Raw genomic sequence first — 21831 nt, forward strand, 5'->3', positions numbered from 1 at the left:
TCCCCTCTCTCTCGCCCCCCTCTCTCTCGCCCCCTCCTCTCGCCCCCCCTCCTCTCTCGCCCCCCCTCTCTCTCGCCCCCCTCTCTCTCGCTCCTCTCGCTCCCGCCCCCCCTCTCTCTCGCCCCCCCCTCTCTTCTCGCCCCCCTCTCTCTCGCCCCCCTCTCTCTCGCCCCCCCTCTCCTCTCGCCCCCCTCTCTCTCTCCGCCCCCCTCTCTCTCGCCCCCCTCTCTCTCGCCCCCCCTCTCTCCTCGCCCCCCCTCTCTCTCGCCCCCCTCTCTCTCGCCCCCCTCTCTCTCGCCCCCCTCTCTCTCTCGCCCCCCTCTCTCTCGCCCCCCTCTCTCTCGCCCCCCTCTCTCTCGCCCCCCCTCTCTCTCGCCCCCCCTCTCTCTCGCCCCCCTCTCTCTCGCCCCCCCTCTCTCTCGCCCCCCCTCTCTCTCGCCCCCCCTCTCTCTCGCCCCCCTCTCTCTCGCCTCTCTCTCGCCCCCCTCTCTCTCGCCCCCCTCTCTCTCGCCCCCCTCTCGCTCGCCCCCCTCTCGCTCGCCCCCCCTCTCGCTCGCCCCCCTCTCGCTCGCCCCCCTCTCGCTCGCCCCCCTCTCGCTCGCCCCCCTCTCGCTCGCCCCCCTCTCGCTCGCCCCCCTCTCGCTCGCCCCCCTCTCGCTCGCCCCCCTCTCGCTCGCCCCCCTCTCTCTCGCCCCCCTCTCAGCTCGCCCCCCCCTCTCGCTCGCCCCCCTCTCTCTCGCCCCCCTCTCTCTCGCCCCCCTCTCTCTCGCCCCCTCTCTCTCGCCCCCCCTCTCTCTCGCCCCCCTCTCTCTCGTCTCTCGCTCTCTCGCCCCTCTCTCTCTCTCTCTCGCTCTCTCGCCCCTCTCTCTCTCTCTCTCTCTCTCGCCCCCCTCTCTCTCTCTCTCTCTCTCTCTCGCCTCTCTCTCTCTCTCTCGCCCCTCTCTCTCTCTCTCTCTCTCTCGCCTCTCTCTCTCTCTCTCTCTCTCGCCCCTCTCTCTCTCTCTCTCTCGCCCCTCTCTCTCGCCTCTCTCTCTCTCTCTCTCTCGCCTCTCTCTCTCTCTCTCTCGCCCCTCTCTCTCTCTCTCCTCGCCCCTCTCTCTCTCTCTCTCGCCCTCTCTCTCTCTCTCTCGCCCCTCTCTCTCTCTCTCGCCCCTCTCTCTCTCTCTCTCGCCCTCTCTCTCTCCTCTCTCGCCCTCTCTCTCTCTCTCTCGCCCCTCTCTCTCTCTCTCTCGCCCTCTCTCTCTCTCTCTCTCGCCCCTCTCTCTCTCTCTCTCTCTCTCGCCCCTCTCTCTCTCTCTCTCTCGCCCTCTCTCTCTCTCTCTCTCGCCCCTCTCTCTCTCCTCTCTCGCCCCTCTCTCTCTCTCTCTCGCCCTCTCTCTCTCTCTCGCCCCTCTCTCTCTCTCCTCTCGCCCCTCTCTCTCTCTCTCGCCCCTCTCTCTCTCTCTCTCGCCCCTCTCTCTCTCTCTCTCGCCCCTCTCTCTCTCTCTCGCCCCTCTCTCTCTCTCTCGCCCCTCTCTCTCTCTCGCCTTCTTATTTCTTTCTGTCTTTGCCTACCTATCCTCTTTTCACTCTCCCTTCTCCTCTCACTCTTGCTTGCTTTCTCTTTTTTTCACTGTTTATTTTCTCTCTCTTTCTATCTTTTTCATTGTTCTCTATCAATCTGTTCTTCTTTCTCTTACATTCTCTCTCTCTCTCTTGCTGTTTTCTTCCTCTCATTTGTTTCTCACTTTTGTTTCTTTTTCTCTTCTTGCTCTCTTCTCACTCCCTCATTCCTCTTCTCTATTTTCTCTCTCAACATTTTTCTCAGTTTTATCAATAGTGTTGTGGCCAATGCTGTTTTGAACTTTCCTCCCATGTTCTTTCCAAGTGGAAATACGTGGCCCTGTGTGGTTTCCTCTTCACTACATCCTAACTATATTAAAACTGAGACTGATGACACGGTCTCCTGCTCTGACTTGTTCTTTCCCAGAACCTCAAGACTGTGGAAAGCCCAATCTTCCCCAGTTTTTCTTTCCTCCTACAATCTTCAGATTCTTAGGATTCAAGCTTTGTGTACCTAACCACCTCTTCATGATTTATCTAATTTCTTGAACTTTTTTCAGCTATGGTTCCAAATATGTATAAAGGTCTATGTACTTGCAGCTTGGAAAGAACTACGTAAAGAGTTTGGGGGGTGGTGGGGGGGGGTCTATCTGGAACAAATCTGGGATTTGAAGCAAGAGGAGAGGCAAAATTGGTCGTAGGAAGAGGAAAGAGTCCCCCCTCCCCCCAATTAATTGTGACTCTGTTTTCAATCTTGGTGTTTTCTTTTTGTGAAAGGCCTTGACCCTTCTCCGAGGTTTGTCAATAAAAATCTAAAAAGAATAAAATTGAAGAGGAATCTCAAGTTAACTCCTTGATTGTGGGAAATCAAGTAAACCCAGAAGGACTAAACAAGTTCTCATGAATTCCAGCGGTATAATTAATTCCCCTTGTATTGTTCTCGGTAACTTGACCTCCTTTATTGGGTAGAGTTGCTGTGTTATAAGTGACTTGCATTGAGCTTTGACCATATAATTTTTTTGAAAAGTAATTAGAGTATCAAATCTTTGCTTCCAGCAGATTTTCTATCCAAAGACTGGTCATTTCAACACCATTCAGCCGTTAGTTTGCTTTGTGATTGACTGCAGTATTTGTAGTTTTGGAAGTTTGCTTGTTCTTGTGTAAATGTACAGGGACGTATCCAGCCCAAGAAAGCCTTAAATACCTTTGTTCGGTCTATTAGAGAAAGTTAATGATCTGAAAGGAGAATTATCAAAGGTTTTTATCAAAGGTCACACTTTTCCAGAACACAAGCCAAACTGCCTTGCTGTGACAAATTATTGTTCAAATGAAGCCAACGTACCTTCATTTGCCAAGCTTTCAGCTTTGTGCAGCATGCTTCTGGGTGTTAGACAAAACTTCAGGATGAAGTTTTAGGTTATCCTTCAGGAAGCCACTTGTATAGGCACAAACATAGTTTGTGGGTTGTGAGGTAAAGGCATGTGATTTAACAGCACATCACGATCAGGTGTATTCTGCTGGTGTGGTCAAACTTGTATTCTTACCTGGTAAACTCCTCTCTCTCTTATTCGCTTGTCAACACAGAAGGGTAGAAGCTACTGGATGGAGCTTTTTTAAGTTGTATGTTACTGTCTGGAGTTTAGAAGAATGAGAGGTGATCTCATTAAAACATACAAGATTCTGAGGGGGCTTGACAGGGTAGATGCTGAGAGGTTGTTTCCCCTGGCTGGAGAGTCTAGAACTAGTGGGCATAGGGTCAGGAGAAGGAGTCGGCCATTTAAGACTGAGATGAGGAATTTCTTCACTCAGATGGTTGTGAATCTTTGGAATTCTCTACCCCAGAGGACTGTCATTGCTCAGACTTTGAGTGTGTTCAAGGCTGAGATCGATAGATTTTTGGACTCTAGGGGAATCAAGGGATATGGGGATCAGGTGGGAAAGTGGAGTTGAGGTTCAAGGTCACCCATGATCTTATTGAATGGCGGAGCAGGCTCAAGGGGCCGTATGAACTACTCCTGGTCCTATTTCTTATCTTCTAAAGAGGAGTAAGTTCTCCTTGTCTGGTGGAAGAGGTGCTTAGTCATAGAAAAGAAGTCCAGGAGTCCAAACCTCACAGATACACTATGCAAGTTAAATATCCAAAACAAATGGCAGTTTTCAGTACTATAGACAGTATTGTGAATTAATTTATGTGGATCTTCAAAGACCCTCCCTATATATAGTACATCTTAGATTATGGGCAGTTGATGTACTAATCTAATCGTATTGTTTCAATGTCCTAAATCGTGCCAACAAAACTCAGGTGGTTCATCACTACAGGTTGTTATTGGTCAGTTGGATGTCTGAAACGCACAAAAGCCTATCAGTAAGCTCAAGAGTCTCCGAACCATTGACAAATCCACATAAGTAGAGTGTCCGTTTGCCTAATATGGAGTGCGCACACTCCCTTCCTAGGGACAGACCACTCAACCTAATCCCTGAGGATTTAAGCACAGGTTAGCAAGAACTCTTGTTTATGAACCCCCAACTGTGCACCAGGATATTCCTGGTTTAATGTGGTTAAACCACGCTGCTTCCTACCACAGAGCACTGATCTACCTGCTACTTATCAAGCCAGGACCAGCCTACCCATTAGGGAATTGGCTTGTAGTTATCTGGAGCTGAATGGGAAAATTTCTAGTCCTCAGTGACGGGACCAGGGAGAAGAGAAGGAAGCCTATCAGTGAGCCAGGTCAATCATTGCTATCATATTACCAGGCCTGCCACAGAGGATCAACTCGATCCCAGTCAGTTGTGTCATTTTAGATTTAGTTTGACCCCAAAAGAGAATATGGGGGTGAAATTGGTCTTCGATGGTAGCAAGAATGAGCGCTAATGAATTGGCAGCCTGTTTTACACCGTGCCAGAGGTCAATGGGAAAAGAAAATCGGGCGCCAATTCCTTATCGCCCCGTTTTCATTACCGCCGAAGACCAATTTCACCGCTTTTTCATCATGTCTGAAGAATCCCAAGTTTGAGTTACAGCTTCCAACACACCAATATTTCTTCTCCTTTCCAATATGCCAATAAATCTCGCGCATAAATTCGGAGGATCGCTATTTTAAGAATTTTAAGGAATCTTACAACACCAGGTTATAGTCCAACTGTTTTATTTGAAAATCACAAGCTTTCGGAGGCTTTCTCCTTCGTCAGGTGAGCGAGTGTGGGATTCCATGGAAGGTTACTGCATTTATAGTCAGAGAACAATACCTGGTGATTACAGATAATCTTTCCAACTGCCCGTTGTCAAGGCAATCAAAGTGTTCAGACAGAGTGATGATACCTACAGGACCACCGAATATACAAACGGCCAGAACAAAAGACAGACACACAGAGAGAGAGAGAGAAACATCCGAAAGGAAGACAAAGACAGAGAATGACCCGTTGTGTTAAAAACAGATAACTTTTTTTCGCTGGTGGGGTTACGTGTAGCGTGCCATGAACCCAAGATCCCGGTTGAGGCCGTCCTCATGGGTGCGTAACTTGGCTATCAATTTCTGTTCAACGATTTTGCGTTGTCGTGTGTCTCGAAGGCCGCCTTGGAGAACGCTTACCCGAAGATCGGTGGCTGAATGTCCTTGACTGCTGAAGTGTTCCCCGACTGGGAAGGAACCCACCTGTCTGGCGATTGTTGCGCGGTGTCCGTTCATCCGTTGTCGCAGTGTCTGCATGGTCTCGCCAATCCGGGGCATCCTTTCCTGCAACGTATGAGGTAGACAACATTGGCCGAGTAACAGGAGTATGAACCATGTACCTGGTGGGTGGTGTCCTCTCGTGTGATGGTGGTGTCTGTGTCGATGACCTGGCATGTCTTGCAGAGGTTGCCGTGGCAGGGTTGTGTGGTGTCGTGGACGCTGTTCTCCTGAAAGCTGGGTAATTTGCTGCAAATGATGGTCTGTTTGAGGTTGGGTGGCTGTTTGAAGGCGAGTAGTGGAGGCGTGGGGATGGCCTTAGCTAGGTGTTCGTCGTCATTGATGACATGTTGAAGGCTGCGGAGAACATGGCGTAGTTTCTCCGCTCCGGGGAAGTACTGGAAGACGAAGGGTACTCTGTTGGTTGCGTCCCGTGTTAGTCTTCTGAGGAGGTCTATGCGATTTTTCGCTGTGGCCCGTCGGAACTGTTGATTGACGAGATGAGCGTCATATCCCGTTCTTACGAGGGCGTCTTTCAGCGTCTGTAGGTGTCCATCGCGTTCCTCCTCGTCTGAGCAGATCCTGTGTATTCGCAGGGCCTGTCCATAGGGGATGGCCTCTTTGATGTGGTTAGGGTGGGAGCTGGAAAAGTGGAGCATTGTGAGGTTGTCCGTGGGCTTGCGGTAGAGTGAGGTGCTGAGGTGCCCGTCTTTGATGGAGATTCGTGTGTTCAAGAAAGAAACCGATTCTGAGGAGTAGTCCATGGTGAGTTTGATGGTGGGATGGAACTTGTTGATGTTATCGTGTAGCCTCTTCAGTGATTCTTCGCCATGGGTCCATAGGAAGAAAATGTCGTCGATGTATCTGGTGTATAGCGTTGGTTGGAGGTCCTGTGCAGTGAAGAAGTCCTGCTCGAACTTGTGCATGAAAATGTTGGCGTATTGGGGTGCGAATTTGGTCCCCATGGCTGTTCCGTGTGTTTGGGTAAAGAACTGGTTGTCGAAGGTGAAGACATTGTGATCCAGGATGAAGCGGATGAGTTGTAGGATGGCATCTGGAGATTGGCTGTTGTTGGTGGTGAGTATTGATGCTGTTGCAGCGATGCCGTCATCGTGGGGGATACTGGTGTAGAGTGCCGAGACGTCCATCGTGGTGAGAAGTGTTCCTGGTTCAACTTTAAGAAAGGGAGTATTATATCGTGTAAAGTGCAGCAGTATGTAACCTACTATGTCCCTTTTAGGCAACAAGGTTTAATTGCTGTGCCTTCCTGAGGTCGGCTAAATATTATTTGTTCTAGAGCAGGTCCTCGGGCCATTGAGAGCTCAGAATAAACCAACACTTTTTTAAAAAAAATATGATGTCTGCGATCAATTGGAAACTGCTTTCCGTTTATCTGTTAATTGGACATGAGTGGCTTTTTACGTGACACAAAGTTCGCACATGTAACAAGTGATATGAGAAGTGTGACAGATTCTTTACATTTTATATGGATGTTATATGGTTGCTCATAGTGACTGAATAAGTCAAATTCTGTTTTTATTACATGGTATAATGGGATTTTTATTGGTGTAGGGGATTAAATTCCAATTAAATTCTGAAAACTAACAATGGCCTTGATTATTACTCATAAATGAGTGGCCTTTATTTAAATATTTTCCTTTTTTTAAAGCTGAAGATACATAATGACAGCATGCTCGATGTACTCGGGTTATAAGTGGGTACCTGGTGCTTAGCAATACGGAGTTGGGTGGGGGAGGGGGGGTTCAGGGTTCAGCAACATTGGAGGACAATCCTGGGTTTTGGTAGCACTGGATTATGGTCCTGGGATTCGGCAACATGAGGGGGGGAATATGGTGTTTGTCTTATCGGTGGATTCCTCTGATCTGTTGGGAGGGGGAGGGGCAAAAGTCTGACAGCACTGTGGGAGGTCCTGGGTCTGGCAATACCGGTTTAAATGTTTTTTGAAGGTTTCTTCATGGTTCAGTACTGGACGTCATGAGGTAGGTAAAATAGCTACAGAGGAATATTGACAAAGGACAAAGGAGTATGACATCATGTGACTGATATCACAGTACTTAGTTGCAAACTATCAAGAACTAACAATGGACTAAGGATTTTAAAAGGGTCTAATGAGCCCAGTTCTCATTTACTAAGCTTCTTCAAGGGAGGAGACATATTTATGATTCTTCCCATCGCTCCTCTTGGTCTCCAGCTATGATCCCTTAAAGGAGCCAGGAATGCAGTCAACTTCCATTGGATGTGCCTGGTTGACTCTCCTCAATTTTCTTCCCCATCCCATGTGAAATAACCCGGCCTTTAAGCAAAGCCTCACTGTGATGGCACAACCAAGTTTGGAAACGTGACTGGAGAGCTAACATGGAGGCTCGCGTCCCTGCGCCCCGCCACCGGGGCCCCAGGCAGCTGCCTCCCTGCGCCCCGCCACCGGGGCCCCAGGCAGCTGCCTCCCTGCGCCCCGCCACCGGGGCCCCAGGCAGCTGCCTCCCTGCGCCCCGCCACCGGGGCCCCAGGCAGCTGCCTCCCTGCGCCCCGCCACCGGGGCCCCAGGCAGCTGCCTCCCTGCGCCCCGCCACCGGGGCCCCAGGCAGCTGCCTCCCTGCGCCCCGCCACCGGGGCCCCAGGCAGCTGCCTCCCTGCGCCCCGCCACCGGGGCCCCAGGCAGCTGCCTCCCTGCGCCCCGCCACCGGGGCCCCAGGCAGCTGCCTCCCTGCGCCCCGCCACCGGGGCCCCAGGCAGCTGCCTCCCTGCGCCCCGCCACCGGGGCCCGAGGCAGCTGCCTCCCTGCGCCCCGCCACCGGGGCCCTCTCTTGGGGGTGGCAGGAGCAGTGACAGATGTTGCATTGCACAATGTTGATTCAAAATAATTAAATGTTCTTGTCTGCAAGTTGTGGGGAGGAAACAATGCTGTGGCAGAGCCCTGACAGATGGCAGTGCCTCAAGCTCCAGAAACTTTCCAGAACTCCTGAAGAGGTTGCTCATCCGGAAAAAAAATGAAATCCCATTTGAGTCAAATGTTTACTTGATTGCTTCATGCCCTGCTTCAGCTACTGTCACCTACACTTAAAGTTGCAACAGCCACAAGTGTTGCTAAATGTACAATTAAACATTTATTAAAGGAGGTTATTAACTAAAATCAGCAATTAAGTATTCACCTTTTAAAAATTACTATAAAATAATTCACGGCAACACTTAAATTATTTTCTCCAAATGTGAAGTTCCCCACCCATATAGGCATTGGGCCTACACCCACAGAGATCACAGCAAAAGCCTTCAATGTGTGAACTGTACTAGGTTCACAGGAAGAGATGTTAGTTCCGATGCCCTGTTGTGCAGTGCGATGATACCACGATTAACAGGCTGGAACGTGAGCAGCTTAGAAATAAATTGGAATTATGCGAAGAAAAATCGCAGGTCATCACACCTTTGCTGCCCACAATGCAATACAAGGCAGCCGGGGTGAAATTAAAAATTCCTGCTCACATTTATTCCCTTTGACTTTAACCACACAGCAGATTCTTTTTATTAAAATACAATGTCACAGTGTGGTGTTAACTGAATGGGGTTTGTGCAAGGGTTAATTACAAATCTTAATCATTGTACATTGTACATGATAAACGAGGGTTAATTATCAAATTGCAGCTTAATTATAGTACTAAGTTGTGCCATTATACATGTGCAGCAATAAATATCTAGTGATATGAACAGTTAGGTCAGTCTGATTGTATCGGGTCCTATTTGAATACTCAAGTTGTTTAATATTTATGAAGATAAGTACAATTCAATCCAGAGTAGTTGTCAGGATATTGGAATAAGTTTGCCACCTACTGAAGATTATAAAACGTGTATCCAATATTTATGTTTGGCACTGAGAGCAGTTTTTTTGTTTCTCAATCATGTTGAAGTTCTCACACAGCCTTGACTGAAATCCTAGTGACAAACTTGTGTTGTACCATGTCAAAATTTGTTTCATATTTTAGTTTTCAGACTTTGTTTAATATCAACGTTTAAGATACTACACAATGAGTACGCTGCAGCAGTTAATTTGATTTTAACTCATGTTCTGTATACAACTAATGCAGCAAGAAATGTCTGCAGCTGTAAATGTATCAATGCCAATATGGAGCGTATTGGATATGAAGCTTCAAAGCTGGAATGGCTTTGGCATTTAAAGTTACTGTTGCTCCCCTGGTGGCTCAGCTGGTTAAGGCAGTAAACGGTTGAACTGTAGAGACCAGGAAGATGCCAGATTCAATCCCTTGTCTGTGCTCAGTTAGCTGATCTTAGCCAGGGCATTAGTAGAGTGGTTGGTCTCTGGGTTCAGTTTTGATTCTGGGCTGATGGAGTGACATTGGGAAGAGTCCAATGCTGATTGTTGGCCAGCAGCCCCTGCTGAAATTGCACCTTTGTCGACATTGAATTAAATCACAATTGCCTAATCTTTAGACCTTTCTAATTTAAATTACTTCATGTAATTTCCTTAATTTACCATTTTCTGTTCTTGTTTCTGGCCATCCTGTTAGATTAACTTTCCATTTTTCTGTTATGCAGTCTTGTCCTATGACATGCAAATGTCTCTCTGCTCTGTTTGCCCCCCCCCCCACTCATCCCCAATAGTCTTTGTTTCTCTACTAAAATGGAGTATTTAATGTTCCATGAGCTCAGCCTTACAGCATGGACGTTCTTTCCTGTACCTACATGCTCATTTTTCTAAATATATAAATAAAATCTCCCTCCCTCCCTCCCTCCCTCCCTCCCTCCTCCTCCCTCCCCCCTCCTGATTTTCTATGTGTGCAAACGTTTAATGAGATCACTCCCTACTCTTCCTCATGCTCATTACTGTTCTCTTTCCTGACTGCTCTTCCTGCTGATTCAGTCCTTTGCACTGTTCTGTTATAAAGTTGTGAGACAACACTTCAGTTATTTCTTCTGGAAATTCATCAAATTTAGGAGATGGAAGCTTCAGAGTCTCAGGCTGGGTATCATGGACTTTTATCAGCGTGGTGGCCCTATGGCTTGACGTCCCTGTAATTGTGTAATAGTGCTTGATATTGTCAGTGAGGAGGATGTGATAAAACAAAATTGGTGTAATTTCACACTTCTTTAATTAAACGTGTAAATTATTATTGGAAGTCTGACATTACAAATCAAACAAAACTCTTATTAATTCCAGGCTTTATTCTCTCAGCCTATTCATGCAACACAGAGTTGGTCAGACAACTAGTGTAGACAGACAGATAGAAACCTCATGCCGCATGTCAATGCCCCTGCATCCCCCCCCCCCTTCAATATTAAGTTGAACATACTATTTTATATATCAAACTAAAGGATTGAAAAAGCTTGATATTTATTGATGCAGTTTTATTTAAGTAATGTTGATGGAAACCAGAAAATAAGCTGTGGGCTAATGCTAATTTAAAATTGGCTAAGAGGAGATACTTATTAACAAAAAAGAATTCTCATGAAACAACAGATCATTTGTGTTCCTTTGTTGGTAACCCTGCCTTGATGTGATCAGTTACAGCACATTTCATTCATGTGTTACTGGAATGCACAATTGTCAATCTATGTGGCCAAATGATCTGGTCCAGGGCCAGTCCAAGACTCAGCAAATATTTGTTGACCTGCTACAGAAGTGACTCAAGTGGCCTCTGACTTAGTGCATTAGCGTGTGAGAGACTCAGGAATGCAGCACTGCCAAAGCCAGAATGTTCAATACGGCACTGCAACAGTCTCTAACCATTTGAAATAAACCTCTGGCCAGTGTAACTAAGCCCAAGCAGAGCACAGATAATTACAAATCTAACACTGACACATAATAATAGTTATAAAATCATTTTCTGCGAGCATTACAGTCATTAGCAGCCCTGAGGGTCTCATTACTACCAGAGCAAAGCACCTCAGTGCTGCTGGTGACCATAATGTCCTTCAAAACAATTTTATTGCTGTGTTAGGAACTCAACCTTTACATCGAAGTTGGTGTAAAGTCTAAAGATTTGTTTTGGGGTTTTTTTTTGTTCATTTTGTGAATCTTAATGTGTACTGCATCCCAGAGATGGCAGAAGCAGTGGTGGATATCTTCAAGCCATTAAGGAAGAACTGTTTTTCCATCTTTTAAATCGGAGCTGTATACAAGTCTCCATTTTATTAGACATATTCCCATGGAAACAGTCCAAAATTTGCTTCTTATCTTTAGCCCGATAAGGTATTTATATGAGTAGTGTTGGCAGATTGGTATCATGTAAAGTAGTTTACTGTTCTTTCAATAGAAAATGCTCATATAATATACAACCCGATGTGAGGCATTATCTAAAGCCTTAACAAAATGTAGTCATGTAAATTAATTTGCTCGTGTTGTATGATGGTAGCACAGCTGGTCTCATTAGCATGCACATAACAAATAATTAGAGCTGAATTTTTCGCCGGCCTGCCTCCTGGGCTCACTGGGTTAATTATGTCAAAGCATAATTACACTGCCCCTAGGAGACATAATGGCACACCCTACTGAGCAGGGACCTGCTAATGATGGCGTAAAACTGACAGAGAAAAGACTTATAGCTCTGCGTGCAGCTGCTTACCTCTGTTATCTATACATCTAACCGTGTTTAAATAAACAAATATTATCAGTTATACTCTGCATTAAAAAGCAAACTACTTAAAATAACTGCAAATTAATTAGTGAGCATTGTAAGTTCCTTTGTATTTCTGTGAGCCCTCCCCTTCTCCCAAGTGTCTAAATGCGACACAGCATTTTCCTTATCGGATTTACTTTACGTGACATTCTTGATGGCCTCTTTCCTGCCACATGTCCGCATTTCCCCCTCTGACGTGTTGCCTCACAGTACACAGTACCCACTACCCTGCAGCCCAACACCAGGGGAGGACAGCCCCGAACAGCTTTCCGTTTCACTACCCAGCTCCATCTATAGGCTTGGAGAGAGTCTTTGGATAAGTGTAGTTTGGTTTGAACTCCGCCCCTCTGGGTCGGAGTTTGTTTCTGTACTACAAGAATAATTGCCACACTAATGTAAGCCTCCTTCAAATTGTGCAGCAAAGATAAAGCTACTGAATAAGCAGCATGTCCTTATAGGAATCAAACATGGGTTCTGCTGTGAAAGAGATTATCACTGGATTCTGGTGTGATTGGACTGAAGTATATTGATAATGCAAATCAGTGTTGTGCACCTGTACATAGAGATGACCACTGCTTTGCTACTTTAATGTCTTTTTAAAATGATAGTTTTGTTGTTGATTCCCAATCAGTTTTTAAAGGATTGAGTTTTGATGGAGGGTTACACCTTTCTCTTTCAGGTATCACTGGCCTGCTGTGCATTTCCAGCATTTTCTATTTAAAGGATTATGCGTTAGTCATTGTAAATGCTGCTGATTTTTTTGCATGTGTTTTTTTTGCTCCTATAATAATGAAGGTGTTGCTTTAGTGCTAAGATCCTTCACAGCAGGTCTGTATTTTCACCCCATATTTTGAGGGAGCTTTGTTAGGACTCTTTACTTCTATGACCATGTGTTTGTATTGTCACGGAATAATGCATTGGAACACGATAAAGGGTTAATTCAGCTGTTTGTAAAGGCATTTCAGAAAATCTAACTTTTGCAATGTAAAAACACTTGAAATATATCCCCCAAATGATAAGTGCACTGAATAGTGTGCATCTGGTCCATATACACTAGGAAAGTCCCAGGTTCAATTGCTGGTCTAGGAAGGAAAGATTAGGCAGGGTTCCTCCTCTGATCACTATGCAGTGACCTCTGCGAGGAAGTGCAGACGTTAGATGTGGTGGGATTGGGCTCGGATATGGCGCCCCCGTGGCAACAACCGTCTGGGCTCTCACACGACTGATGGCCACTTGAGTGAGGCACCTATGGAACCACAGCCCAGCGAGAGGCTGCACTTTCAGGCAGCTAGGGAAACAACTGAAGTATATACTTTTGGCAGAAACAAAATCATGGAGACGGCATCAGTTGGAAAACTTTCACCAGTAGCAGCACGCTGCATGTTTTGATTGAAATATATGATAGTTAAGGGAATGGAAATGGTAAATGCAGAATACGACTCTTAAATTAAATTGCACGAGTAGGACAATGGGTCACAGGTTCAAACTAATAAAAGGTATTTTTATTGATATCAGGATGTTCTCCTTCACACAGAGAGTGATCAACACTTGGAATGGACTTCTGGAAAGAGTAGTGAAAGCAGAAATCCTGGAATCATTTAAGAAACAATTAAATGATACAATAGGGGAAGCGGATTGTGGGAAAAGTCGAAATCCAGCAAACTGGGAGAGCTATAAAAAGCAAAGAAATACAAAGAAAGTGCAAAAAGGGAATAAGTTAAAACTTGCAAGGGATATCAAAGCTAATAACAAAAGTTTGTCTTTAAAAAGATGTTTATTGGAATACGTACAGCGAAGCCTGTACATGATCACTGCTCCTCCCTTTCCCATTGTGTGATGACCTCTGAATCCTCACCCCACCATTATTTTACTGCATTACTACAGACAAGAAGGAGCAAGATTCTTTCACTTGCTTCACTTTGTGCCTTGCACTCTTGTTGAACACTTAAAATAGACGACTGCTTTTCCACTCTGCTGCTGTTGTGGCAGCAGCTCATTTGCTGTTAATGAATAAAGGACCCAGTGTGCCATCGGCAGACGATTAAGCACGCTGACACTTTGACTGGCGAACACACATCTGGGCATTCACGTGTGTGTGTGTGTGTGTGTGTGTGTGTGTAAATATGTGTGAATCAAGTGTCATTTTTGTGTATATATCCTATCTTACACTTGTGGACACCAGGCACAGATTTAGCCCAGGAATTAGTCCGTAGATTCCTATTTTCTTAACCCTGAACACTATTTGGTTTCAGATTTTTTTTAATAAAATGTATCTCCACAGGGTTCTTTATGGGATGTAGTATTCTTTTTGTTTTTCTACAAACAGAAGACTTAAGGTTTGATGGATTTTCAACGGTGAGGCTGCAGGGCCACGAGGAACCTACAGATTTTTCAGTGAGGGACAACGTAGTGCAGAGAATTGCACAATGTCTTGCAGACGAGCCTGGTGAGAGATCACGCAGCTCTGAATGCCGTGTTACATTCCCTATCCCCCTCGCGGGGGATTACTGCAGCTGCCACATGAAGGTTAACAGTGTATTTTTGTCAGAACTGAACTGCTTTACAACTTTGTGCTTTTGCAGCTAATAATCATTTCCATTGATTACTGTGTATATTTGATGCTGCTCCCAGGTTGGTAAATATTACTGCAGAAAAATATTTTTATCAACTTAAAAATTGTACCCCTGCAATCCTTTACTGTGTGATATTTTTATTAATCTTGTGCATGTTTTTTAAGTGTTTTTTTCACTTCTCCAAAATAAATGACTTTCTGTTTCTCTAGTGGCCTGTGCCAGGTCGGAGCTATAGGGGTTGGTTTTAAATGGGTGGGGGTGGGGCAGTGCGTTCGGGACGGACGAGGGAGAGACCGGGAGGGAAACCTCAATGGGGAACTCAGCATGAGGCCTGGGCTACCTTAACTCCTGCGCCTTATTTGAATAAAGCAGGATAGTCTCCCGCCCAAAACCAGCGTCAGGGCCGGCGAGCAGTGGGCAAAAATTGGGCTGGGAGCCCAAGGACACCAGGGGTCCAAAGGAACGGTCCCCGGCATAAAATTATTGCTGGGGATGAGGGGGGTATGGCAGCCGATACTGGCGCTGGGAGGGAAAGGCAAGGCAAGGTCGGGGCTGGGAGGGCCTAAGGACCTCTTATCCAGCCTGAGTGGAATGCTCCTCCTCATCCTGGCCCACAACGATTCTACAGTAAAGTTACATTTTTAAACTTGCCTTGGCCTCTTCTAGCCACTCTGCGACTCCTGCTATGGTTTGGCTGTCAAGGTTGGCCCATGCAAGTCAGGTTGCCTACTCTGGTTGGACGTATTCCTGGAGGCTTCATCACATGATCTCTCTCCTTCGACTGCCCCGCCGCCCAAATTCCCACCATTGGTCACCCAACATGTCCATCCTTGCAACACACCGCCTTCCCATACCAAGTGTAAAGTGAACAGACTCTTAGTTACTCGAATGGTTGATTCTTGACTGTCAGTCAAACATATAATTTTCCCATCTTCAGTATTTTCCCAACTAACAAATGAAAGTGCTCAAAGAAAATGAAAACAATGAACAATTTTTTTTTCCCGGGTTGCTTGCAGCAGTGTCCTGAAGATTAATCTTTGATTCCTGGAGGCTCAAGGCCGAGTGGGAGTAGAAGGCTACCTTTGGGGGGGGATAAAAATGTTGACCCCCATCTATTTGGAAGTTAAAGGAATATTCCAGGCTGCTTGTCTTTCAAACAAAATATTGAGTATTTACCTTAACTTTAATGAAATAGAGGCATCAAAATCCCCCAAATAATTCCACGTCACATTGTGTAGTACTCTAATGATGCAATAAAGCACGTCAAAAGTTAAGTAGATTTAAAATTTGCGACTTGACTCATTCACAGAAAATCTTTTTATTAAAAGTTCAAGATAGCAGTGCTGCACTGCTTTGTGATAAAATAAGATGTTCAGGTACAAAATTTATTTGAGAACAAGTTTCTAATTCTGAGCAAGAACTTTTTCTATTATATATAATTATATTACTTTTTATAATTTTGGCTTTACATTCAGTGGGAAACAACTGTGTCGTGGCTTTTTGAAAAGATTTTTTTTAATAAAATACTTCAAGGAGGAGATGTGCTTGAGCGTGAATTGCATTTTATCGCAGTCTTGGCGACTGTCCACATTTGATTGGAGTTTTTCATCTTTGATTAAGGTTTGTCACATCTGATTAGGGACCTTTCTAACTGGTAATTAAGATGAGTAGGTGGAATACAAATATATGTGTCCAACAATGAACCAATCAGCTCCACTGTCCAGTCTCGGCACAGTAGCAGGATCTCTGAAGTCAAAGCCAATTAACGGTGTGCACTCAGTGATTGAATAGCTTTTCAGAAAATCTGCACAGTTACAAAACTTTGTAACCTGAGTTTTTAACCTTTTTCACACCCAGTTTTACAGCACAGAATGTTTGCTTCATCCACCAGTGCTCCAAATTAAGAAGTGTCTATAGACATACTTTTTAAAATTGGCTTATAATCTTCTTGTATTAGGTTTGACATAAAATTCTTCAGAGTAACACTACAGCTTTATTTGGGTTTCCACTGCACTCTGCCTATTTTGTATAGTCCCTAACCTCCCTGATCTGTGTGGCATTCTGTCAATCACGACTATAATTTAACAGAGACTTTGATTAGAAAATCTATCCAAGAGCGCAGAGGTCCACAGATAGTAAATTCTACCAGATATGGGATAATAGTATTTAGTTCTGTGTCTGGATCTGAATAATCAATAGAAAATGTGTAAGTCCTCAAATCTGAAGCCTTAGTGCAATTTCTATTCTCTCTCTTCCCAGGGGTACATTTGTAGGCGTGTGAATAAACGCCAATATGAGCTTGTACGCAGATTCTCCATTCTGGCCTCCAGCACATTGTTAATTATGCAGTTTAAAAACAATCATAGCCGTTAATCTGATTTGGGCGCAATATGGAGGATGCTCCTGGAAGATAAAGATACATTCTTCAATCGATTTTAAATAATTTTTTATAAAAATATTTTTTAATTCATTCACTTCCATCCGAAACTGAATTTGAAGGAGGATAGAATTTTTAGTCAAACTTAAAGTGGATAGGAGCCCATTCATCCAAAAAAAAATCTCTTGAAATGAGGTACCATCTTCTGGACACATGTAAGGCCTTCACTCATAGGAAGAGGAAGATTAGCACGGGGGTGAACCCCACCATCTTTTGATATTTAGTGTTTTTCTTTTGCATTGTCTTTTCGTACTGGTTCAACATAAAATAGAAATTGAGTCAGAGTAGCTCATGTATGGTGAGAAGTCACAGTGAACGTTAAGATAGATGCATGCAGATTGTGGATGTGCTTTCCTGAGCATGGTGAGAACTGTTACCTTTGCTTCTATGTTAAACATTGGATGCTTTATTTTTCCAGATCATAAAAATACTGCCTTTCAACTGACATTGGATCATATATTTTAATCTTTTGGCTGTGTTTTTTTTAAATGTGAAAAAATAATTGAATATATTTGTCTGTCTGTCTGCCTAAAAACTGGGGTCCAGAGAGTAACTGGAAACCGCCCGAATCATTCTATACCTGTTTCAGATATCCATTCTTTCTGTAATATGGTAAACAGAAATTAATTTCAAATATAACTTAACAACCTGAATTACATGCCTACTAGGAGTGTTACAGGAAAAGGAAGGTGATCTAAAGACTTTGTGAGTGAAGTGCCTATCCAAGCCATAAATCTACCATCAAATCTACTCTAAAGTTGCTTTTGCATTTTGGCTTGGGTTTCTGGAGGGTGAGCTAACTGAGTCACTCTCTCACATGTAGTTTTGCAGATCCTGTAAAGAAGCTGTGTGCATGCGCAGGCTGCCAGTGACATTTTGGCCAGCTTACGTGGTGCCACAGTCGTGCGTTTACTAGGCTCAGTAAGACTGGCAGTAGCCAAGAGGACCCAGTGAGAAACGGGTCGTCCTAGATACTAGTCTTAAAATAAATAAATAATCCGCCAGGTTTACATTGATGTAATTTTCATCTGCGAGAGACCTATGCTAAGGGAGTCAGTGCCCAAAGAGTAATGTAAAAACAGTTTAAACTGTTGCTGAAGATTCATAACATTTTTTAAAGCACTACTTGCAAATGTCTGTGCAGCAGTATGTGCATCACAAAGCTGTTTTATGGCTCTATTTAATTATTTGAAAGCTAGTCACTGTAGCTGAAAGCTGCAATTGGGTATCTAGGTGGATAAAATATTGGAACACTCAGTCCAGAGAGATGGACAAAGTAGAAAACATCTTAATGAGGATGGTTCGTTACAGCAGTTCTTACACACAGTTGAAATACTGATTAACATTTAAGTTCGGTTTGTAAAATTTGCGCACTTTCAAATGTCGACCAGTTGCCTCATTCTTACTGGGGACTGCATGTGTTTCTGACCTGAATTTCCCTTTTTTTTTCTTCATGTAATCTCTTAAATGTTGGTGATATTTATAGAATTGTGAATATGTTCAAAAGAGACCTTTCTGTGATAACACTTTCCAGACCCTGCCCCTTCTCTCGAAGCAGCTCGTAACCTGGAGGAGAAACTGCTCCAGCTCCAACGCAATGAACCAGAGAGTCGAATAGTGAAGGAGATCTTCAGACACTGTAAGAAACAATCCGAGCTGCTCAACAGTGAAGGTAAATGGTAAACTTCAGCAGAACAACAAGCTGGTTACGTGTAACCTCTCAAATAATAAACTATTTATTGGATTTTCAGCTTTAAAAAACACCAGTAATTGGGTAGTTTCTATGTTTTTAAAAGAGCCTAAAGATTGATGTAGAAATATCAATCCACAGTTTTTTTTCTCAATATATTGGTCACTTTCTATGGTTGCTTCTTCTTACTCTTTGTTATACAAATAAGGCTGTAGTCTTTAACGTATAGGTGGAGGCGAGATTGGTGTTTACACAGAGGAGCCAATTCGGAGCTTCAGACGGAAGTCCACAGCAAGTGTTGCAATGGAGGTTCTGCATTGTTTATTCATTGAAATTATATGAGCACAGTAACCTTTTCAGTGCTCCTATATAGCCCTGAAACTTCAAGGGGTTCAGAGGACTCCCATGGCCACTCTCATCCAACTGTACATCACTGTGCCCCCAACTCTGGCAGGTCAATCTTGCTAATGGAACAGGAATGGTGATAGAGGAGTCTCAGATGTTGGCTGATAGGCATATTCACAGAATCAATTCTATGTCAGGATGTTGCTTGATTAATCTGTGTAACTGTTTTCCTAACTTGGGACCAGCCTGCAAATGTTAGTGAGAAGGAATTTGCTGGCTGAGATTGCTTTAGTCTTATTCTGATGCAATGCCCAGATCATTGCTGATGGATCTGTTCAAATATCTTCTTGTTTACAAATGGGTGGCTTATTAGGTCACATGTAGGCCAGAGCAGATAGAAGTGGCAGGACATTAGTAAACCAGTTGGGTTTTTATGACACTCAAAGTTTTCGTGATTATTTTACTGATGCTGGCCCATACGTTACCAGAATTAAATTTCACAACTTGCTTGTGAGATTTGAACTGGTGGCCTCTGAGTAGCTAGTCCAGTGCCATAATGAACTATGATACCAAGATCTTTTTCTTTCACCGCAGACTTCAGTTCTATTCCTTGTAAGGTGTAAGTGTGCTTAACATTGGTCCTGCTCACATGCATAACACTGCACTTGTTAAATGCCATTTGCCAAACACAAACCCATACCCCCAACACATTGAGATCTGTTTGCATTTGTTTAACCTCCTCCACAATCCTAAAACCTGCACACATCTCCGTATCATCCGCACACTTCCGGATCATTCCCCATTCCAAGACCTTTTTATTTAGTTCATTAATGTAGATAGTAAAGATCAAGGGCCTTGCACCGATCCCTGTGGCCACAGGCAACCGGTCTTTAAGCAGATCCACGGTCATTGATGAAAAACTTTCTGCCTATGGGCATGCAGTCAATTCTTTATCCACTGCAGCAGCTTCCCACTATTTGCACAGGATTCTATCTTGTGGAGTAAACTACTTTAACAAATGCTTTCTGGAAATCCAGATAAACAATGTCTACTGGGTGATAACAGAGATCTGGCTCAAAAAAGGGCAGGATTGGGTACTAAATATTCCCGGATACAAGGTGTTCAAGAAAGATAGGGAAGGAAAGAAAGGGGGGGGCGGTGGCAGTATTGATTGAGGAGAATATTGCAGTGCTGGAGAGAGTGGATGTCCTGGAGGGGTCAAGGACAGAATCTATTTGGTTAGAGTTAAACAATAGAGGTGCCATTACATTACTTGGGGTAGTCTATAGACTACCAACTGGTGGGAAGGATTTTTTTTTTATTATTCGTTCACGGGATGTGGGCGTCACTGGCAAGGCCAGCATTTATTGCCCATCCCAGGATATAGGGGAGCAAATTTGCAGGGAAATTACAGAGATGTACAGGAACTATAGAGTAGTGATAATGGGGGACTTCAAATATCCTAATATACACTGGGATAGCAATAGTGTAAGGGGCAAAGAGGGGGAGGAATTTTTGAAGTGTGTTCAGGAGAACTTTCTTGACCAGTACATTTCTTGCCTAATGAGGAAGGAGGTATTGCTGGATCTGGTCCTGGGAAATGAGGTGGGCCAAGTGGAGCAAGTGTCAGTGGGGGAACATTTAGGGAACAGCGATCATAGCATCATAAGGTTTAGATTAGCTATGGGAAAGGATGAGGACCACTCTAAAGTAAAAATACTCAATTGGAGGAGGGTCAATTTCAATGGGATGCGAACGGATCTGGCCCGGGTAAATCGGAATCAAAAGATTGGCAGGCAAAACTGTAATTGAACAATTGGCGGCCTTTAAAGAGGAGATTGTTCGGGTACAGTCTAGATACATTCACACAAGGGAGAAAGGTAGGGCAACTAAAACCAGAGCTCCCTGGATGACAAAAGAGGTGGAGAATAAGATTATGCAGAAAAAAGGGGCATATGACAGATGTCAGGTTGATAACACAAGTGAGAATCAGGCTGCATATAGAAAATTCAGGGAGGAGGCGAAAAAGGAAAGAAGAGGGGAAAAGAAAGAGTGAGAATAGACTGGCGGCTAACATAAAAGGGAATCCAAAAGCCTTCTCTCGGCAGGTAAACAGTAAACTTGTAGTAAGAAGAGGGGTGGGACCGATTAGGGACAAAAAGGAGATCTGTGCATGGAGGCAGAGGGCATTGCTGAGGTACTAAATGAGGACTTTGCATCTGTCTTTACCAAGGAAGAAGATGCTGCCAAAGTCACAGTAAGTGAAGAGGTAATTGAGATACTGGATGGGCTAAAAATTGATAGAGGAGGTACTAGAAAGGCTGGCTGTACTTAAAGTGGATAAGTCATCCGGTCCGAATGGGATGCATCTTAGGTTGCTGAGGGAAGTAAGTCTGGAAATTGCGGAGGTACTGGCCATAATCTTCCAATTCTCCTTAGATACGGGGGTGGTGCCAGAGGACTGGAGAATTACAAATGTTACACCCTTGTTCAAAATAGGGTGTCAGGATAAGCCCAGCAACTATAGGCCAGTCAGTTTAACCTCTGTAGTGGGGAAACTTTTAGAAACGATAATCCGGGACAAAATTAACAGTTACTTGGACAAGTGTGGATTAATTAAGGAAAGCCAGTATGGATGTGTTAACGGCAAATCGTGTTTAACCAAATTGATTGAGTTTTTTGATGAGGCAACAGAGAGGGTTGATGACGTGTATATGGACTTCCAAAAGATGTTTGATAAAGTGCCCCATAATAGGCTTGTCATCGAAATTGAAGCCCATGGAATAAAGGAGACAGTGGCAGCATGGATACGAAATTGGCTAAGTAATAGGAAACAGAATAGTGGTGAAAGGTTGTTTTTCGGACTGGAGGGAGGTATACAGTGGTGTTCCCCAGGGATTGAGACGAGGACCGTTTCTTTTTTTGA

At 44.4% G+C, this 21831-nt stretch overlaps 1 protein-coding gene across 2 annotated transcripts in view; it reads left to right on the top strand.

Moving 5' to 3' along the window:
- Positions 1-21831, top strand: part of cux2b (cut-like homeobox 2b) — a 220943-nt gene that overhangs the window by 134479 nt on the left and 64633 nt on the right. For both annotated transcript variants that reach the window (XM_068005849.1, XM_068005850.1), the window contains exon 5: positions 18405-18542. In XM_068005849.1, the coding sequence (XP_067861950.1) occupies positions 18405-18542 (138 nt within the window). The remainder of the gene's footprint in view (positions 1-18404; positions 18543-21831) is intronic.

This window comes from Heptranchias perlo, chromosome 25 (assembly GCF_035084215.1).
Source record: "Heptranchias perlo isolate sHepPer1 chromosome 25, sHepPer1.hap1, whole genome shotgun sequence".
Taxonomy (NCBI): Eukaryota; Metazoa; Chordata; class Chondrichthyes; order Hexanchiformes; family Hexanchidae; genus Heptranchias; species Heptranchias perlo.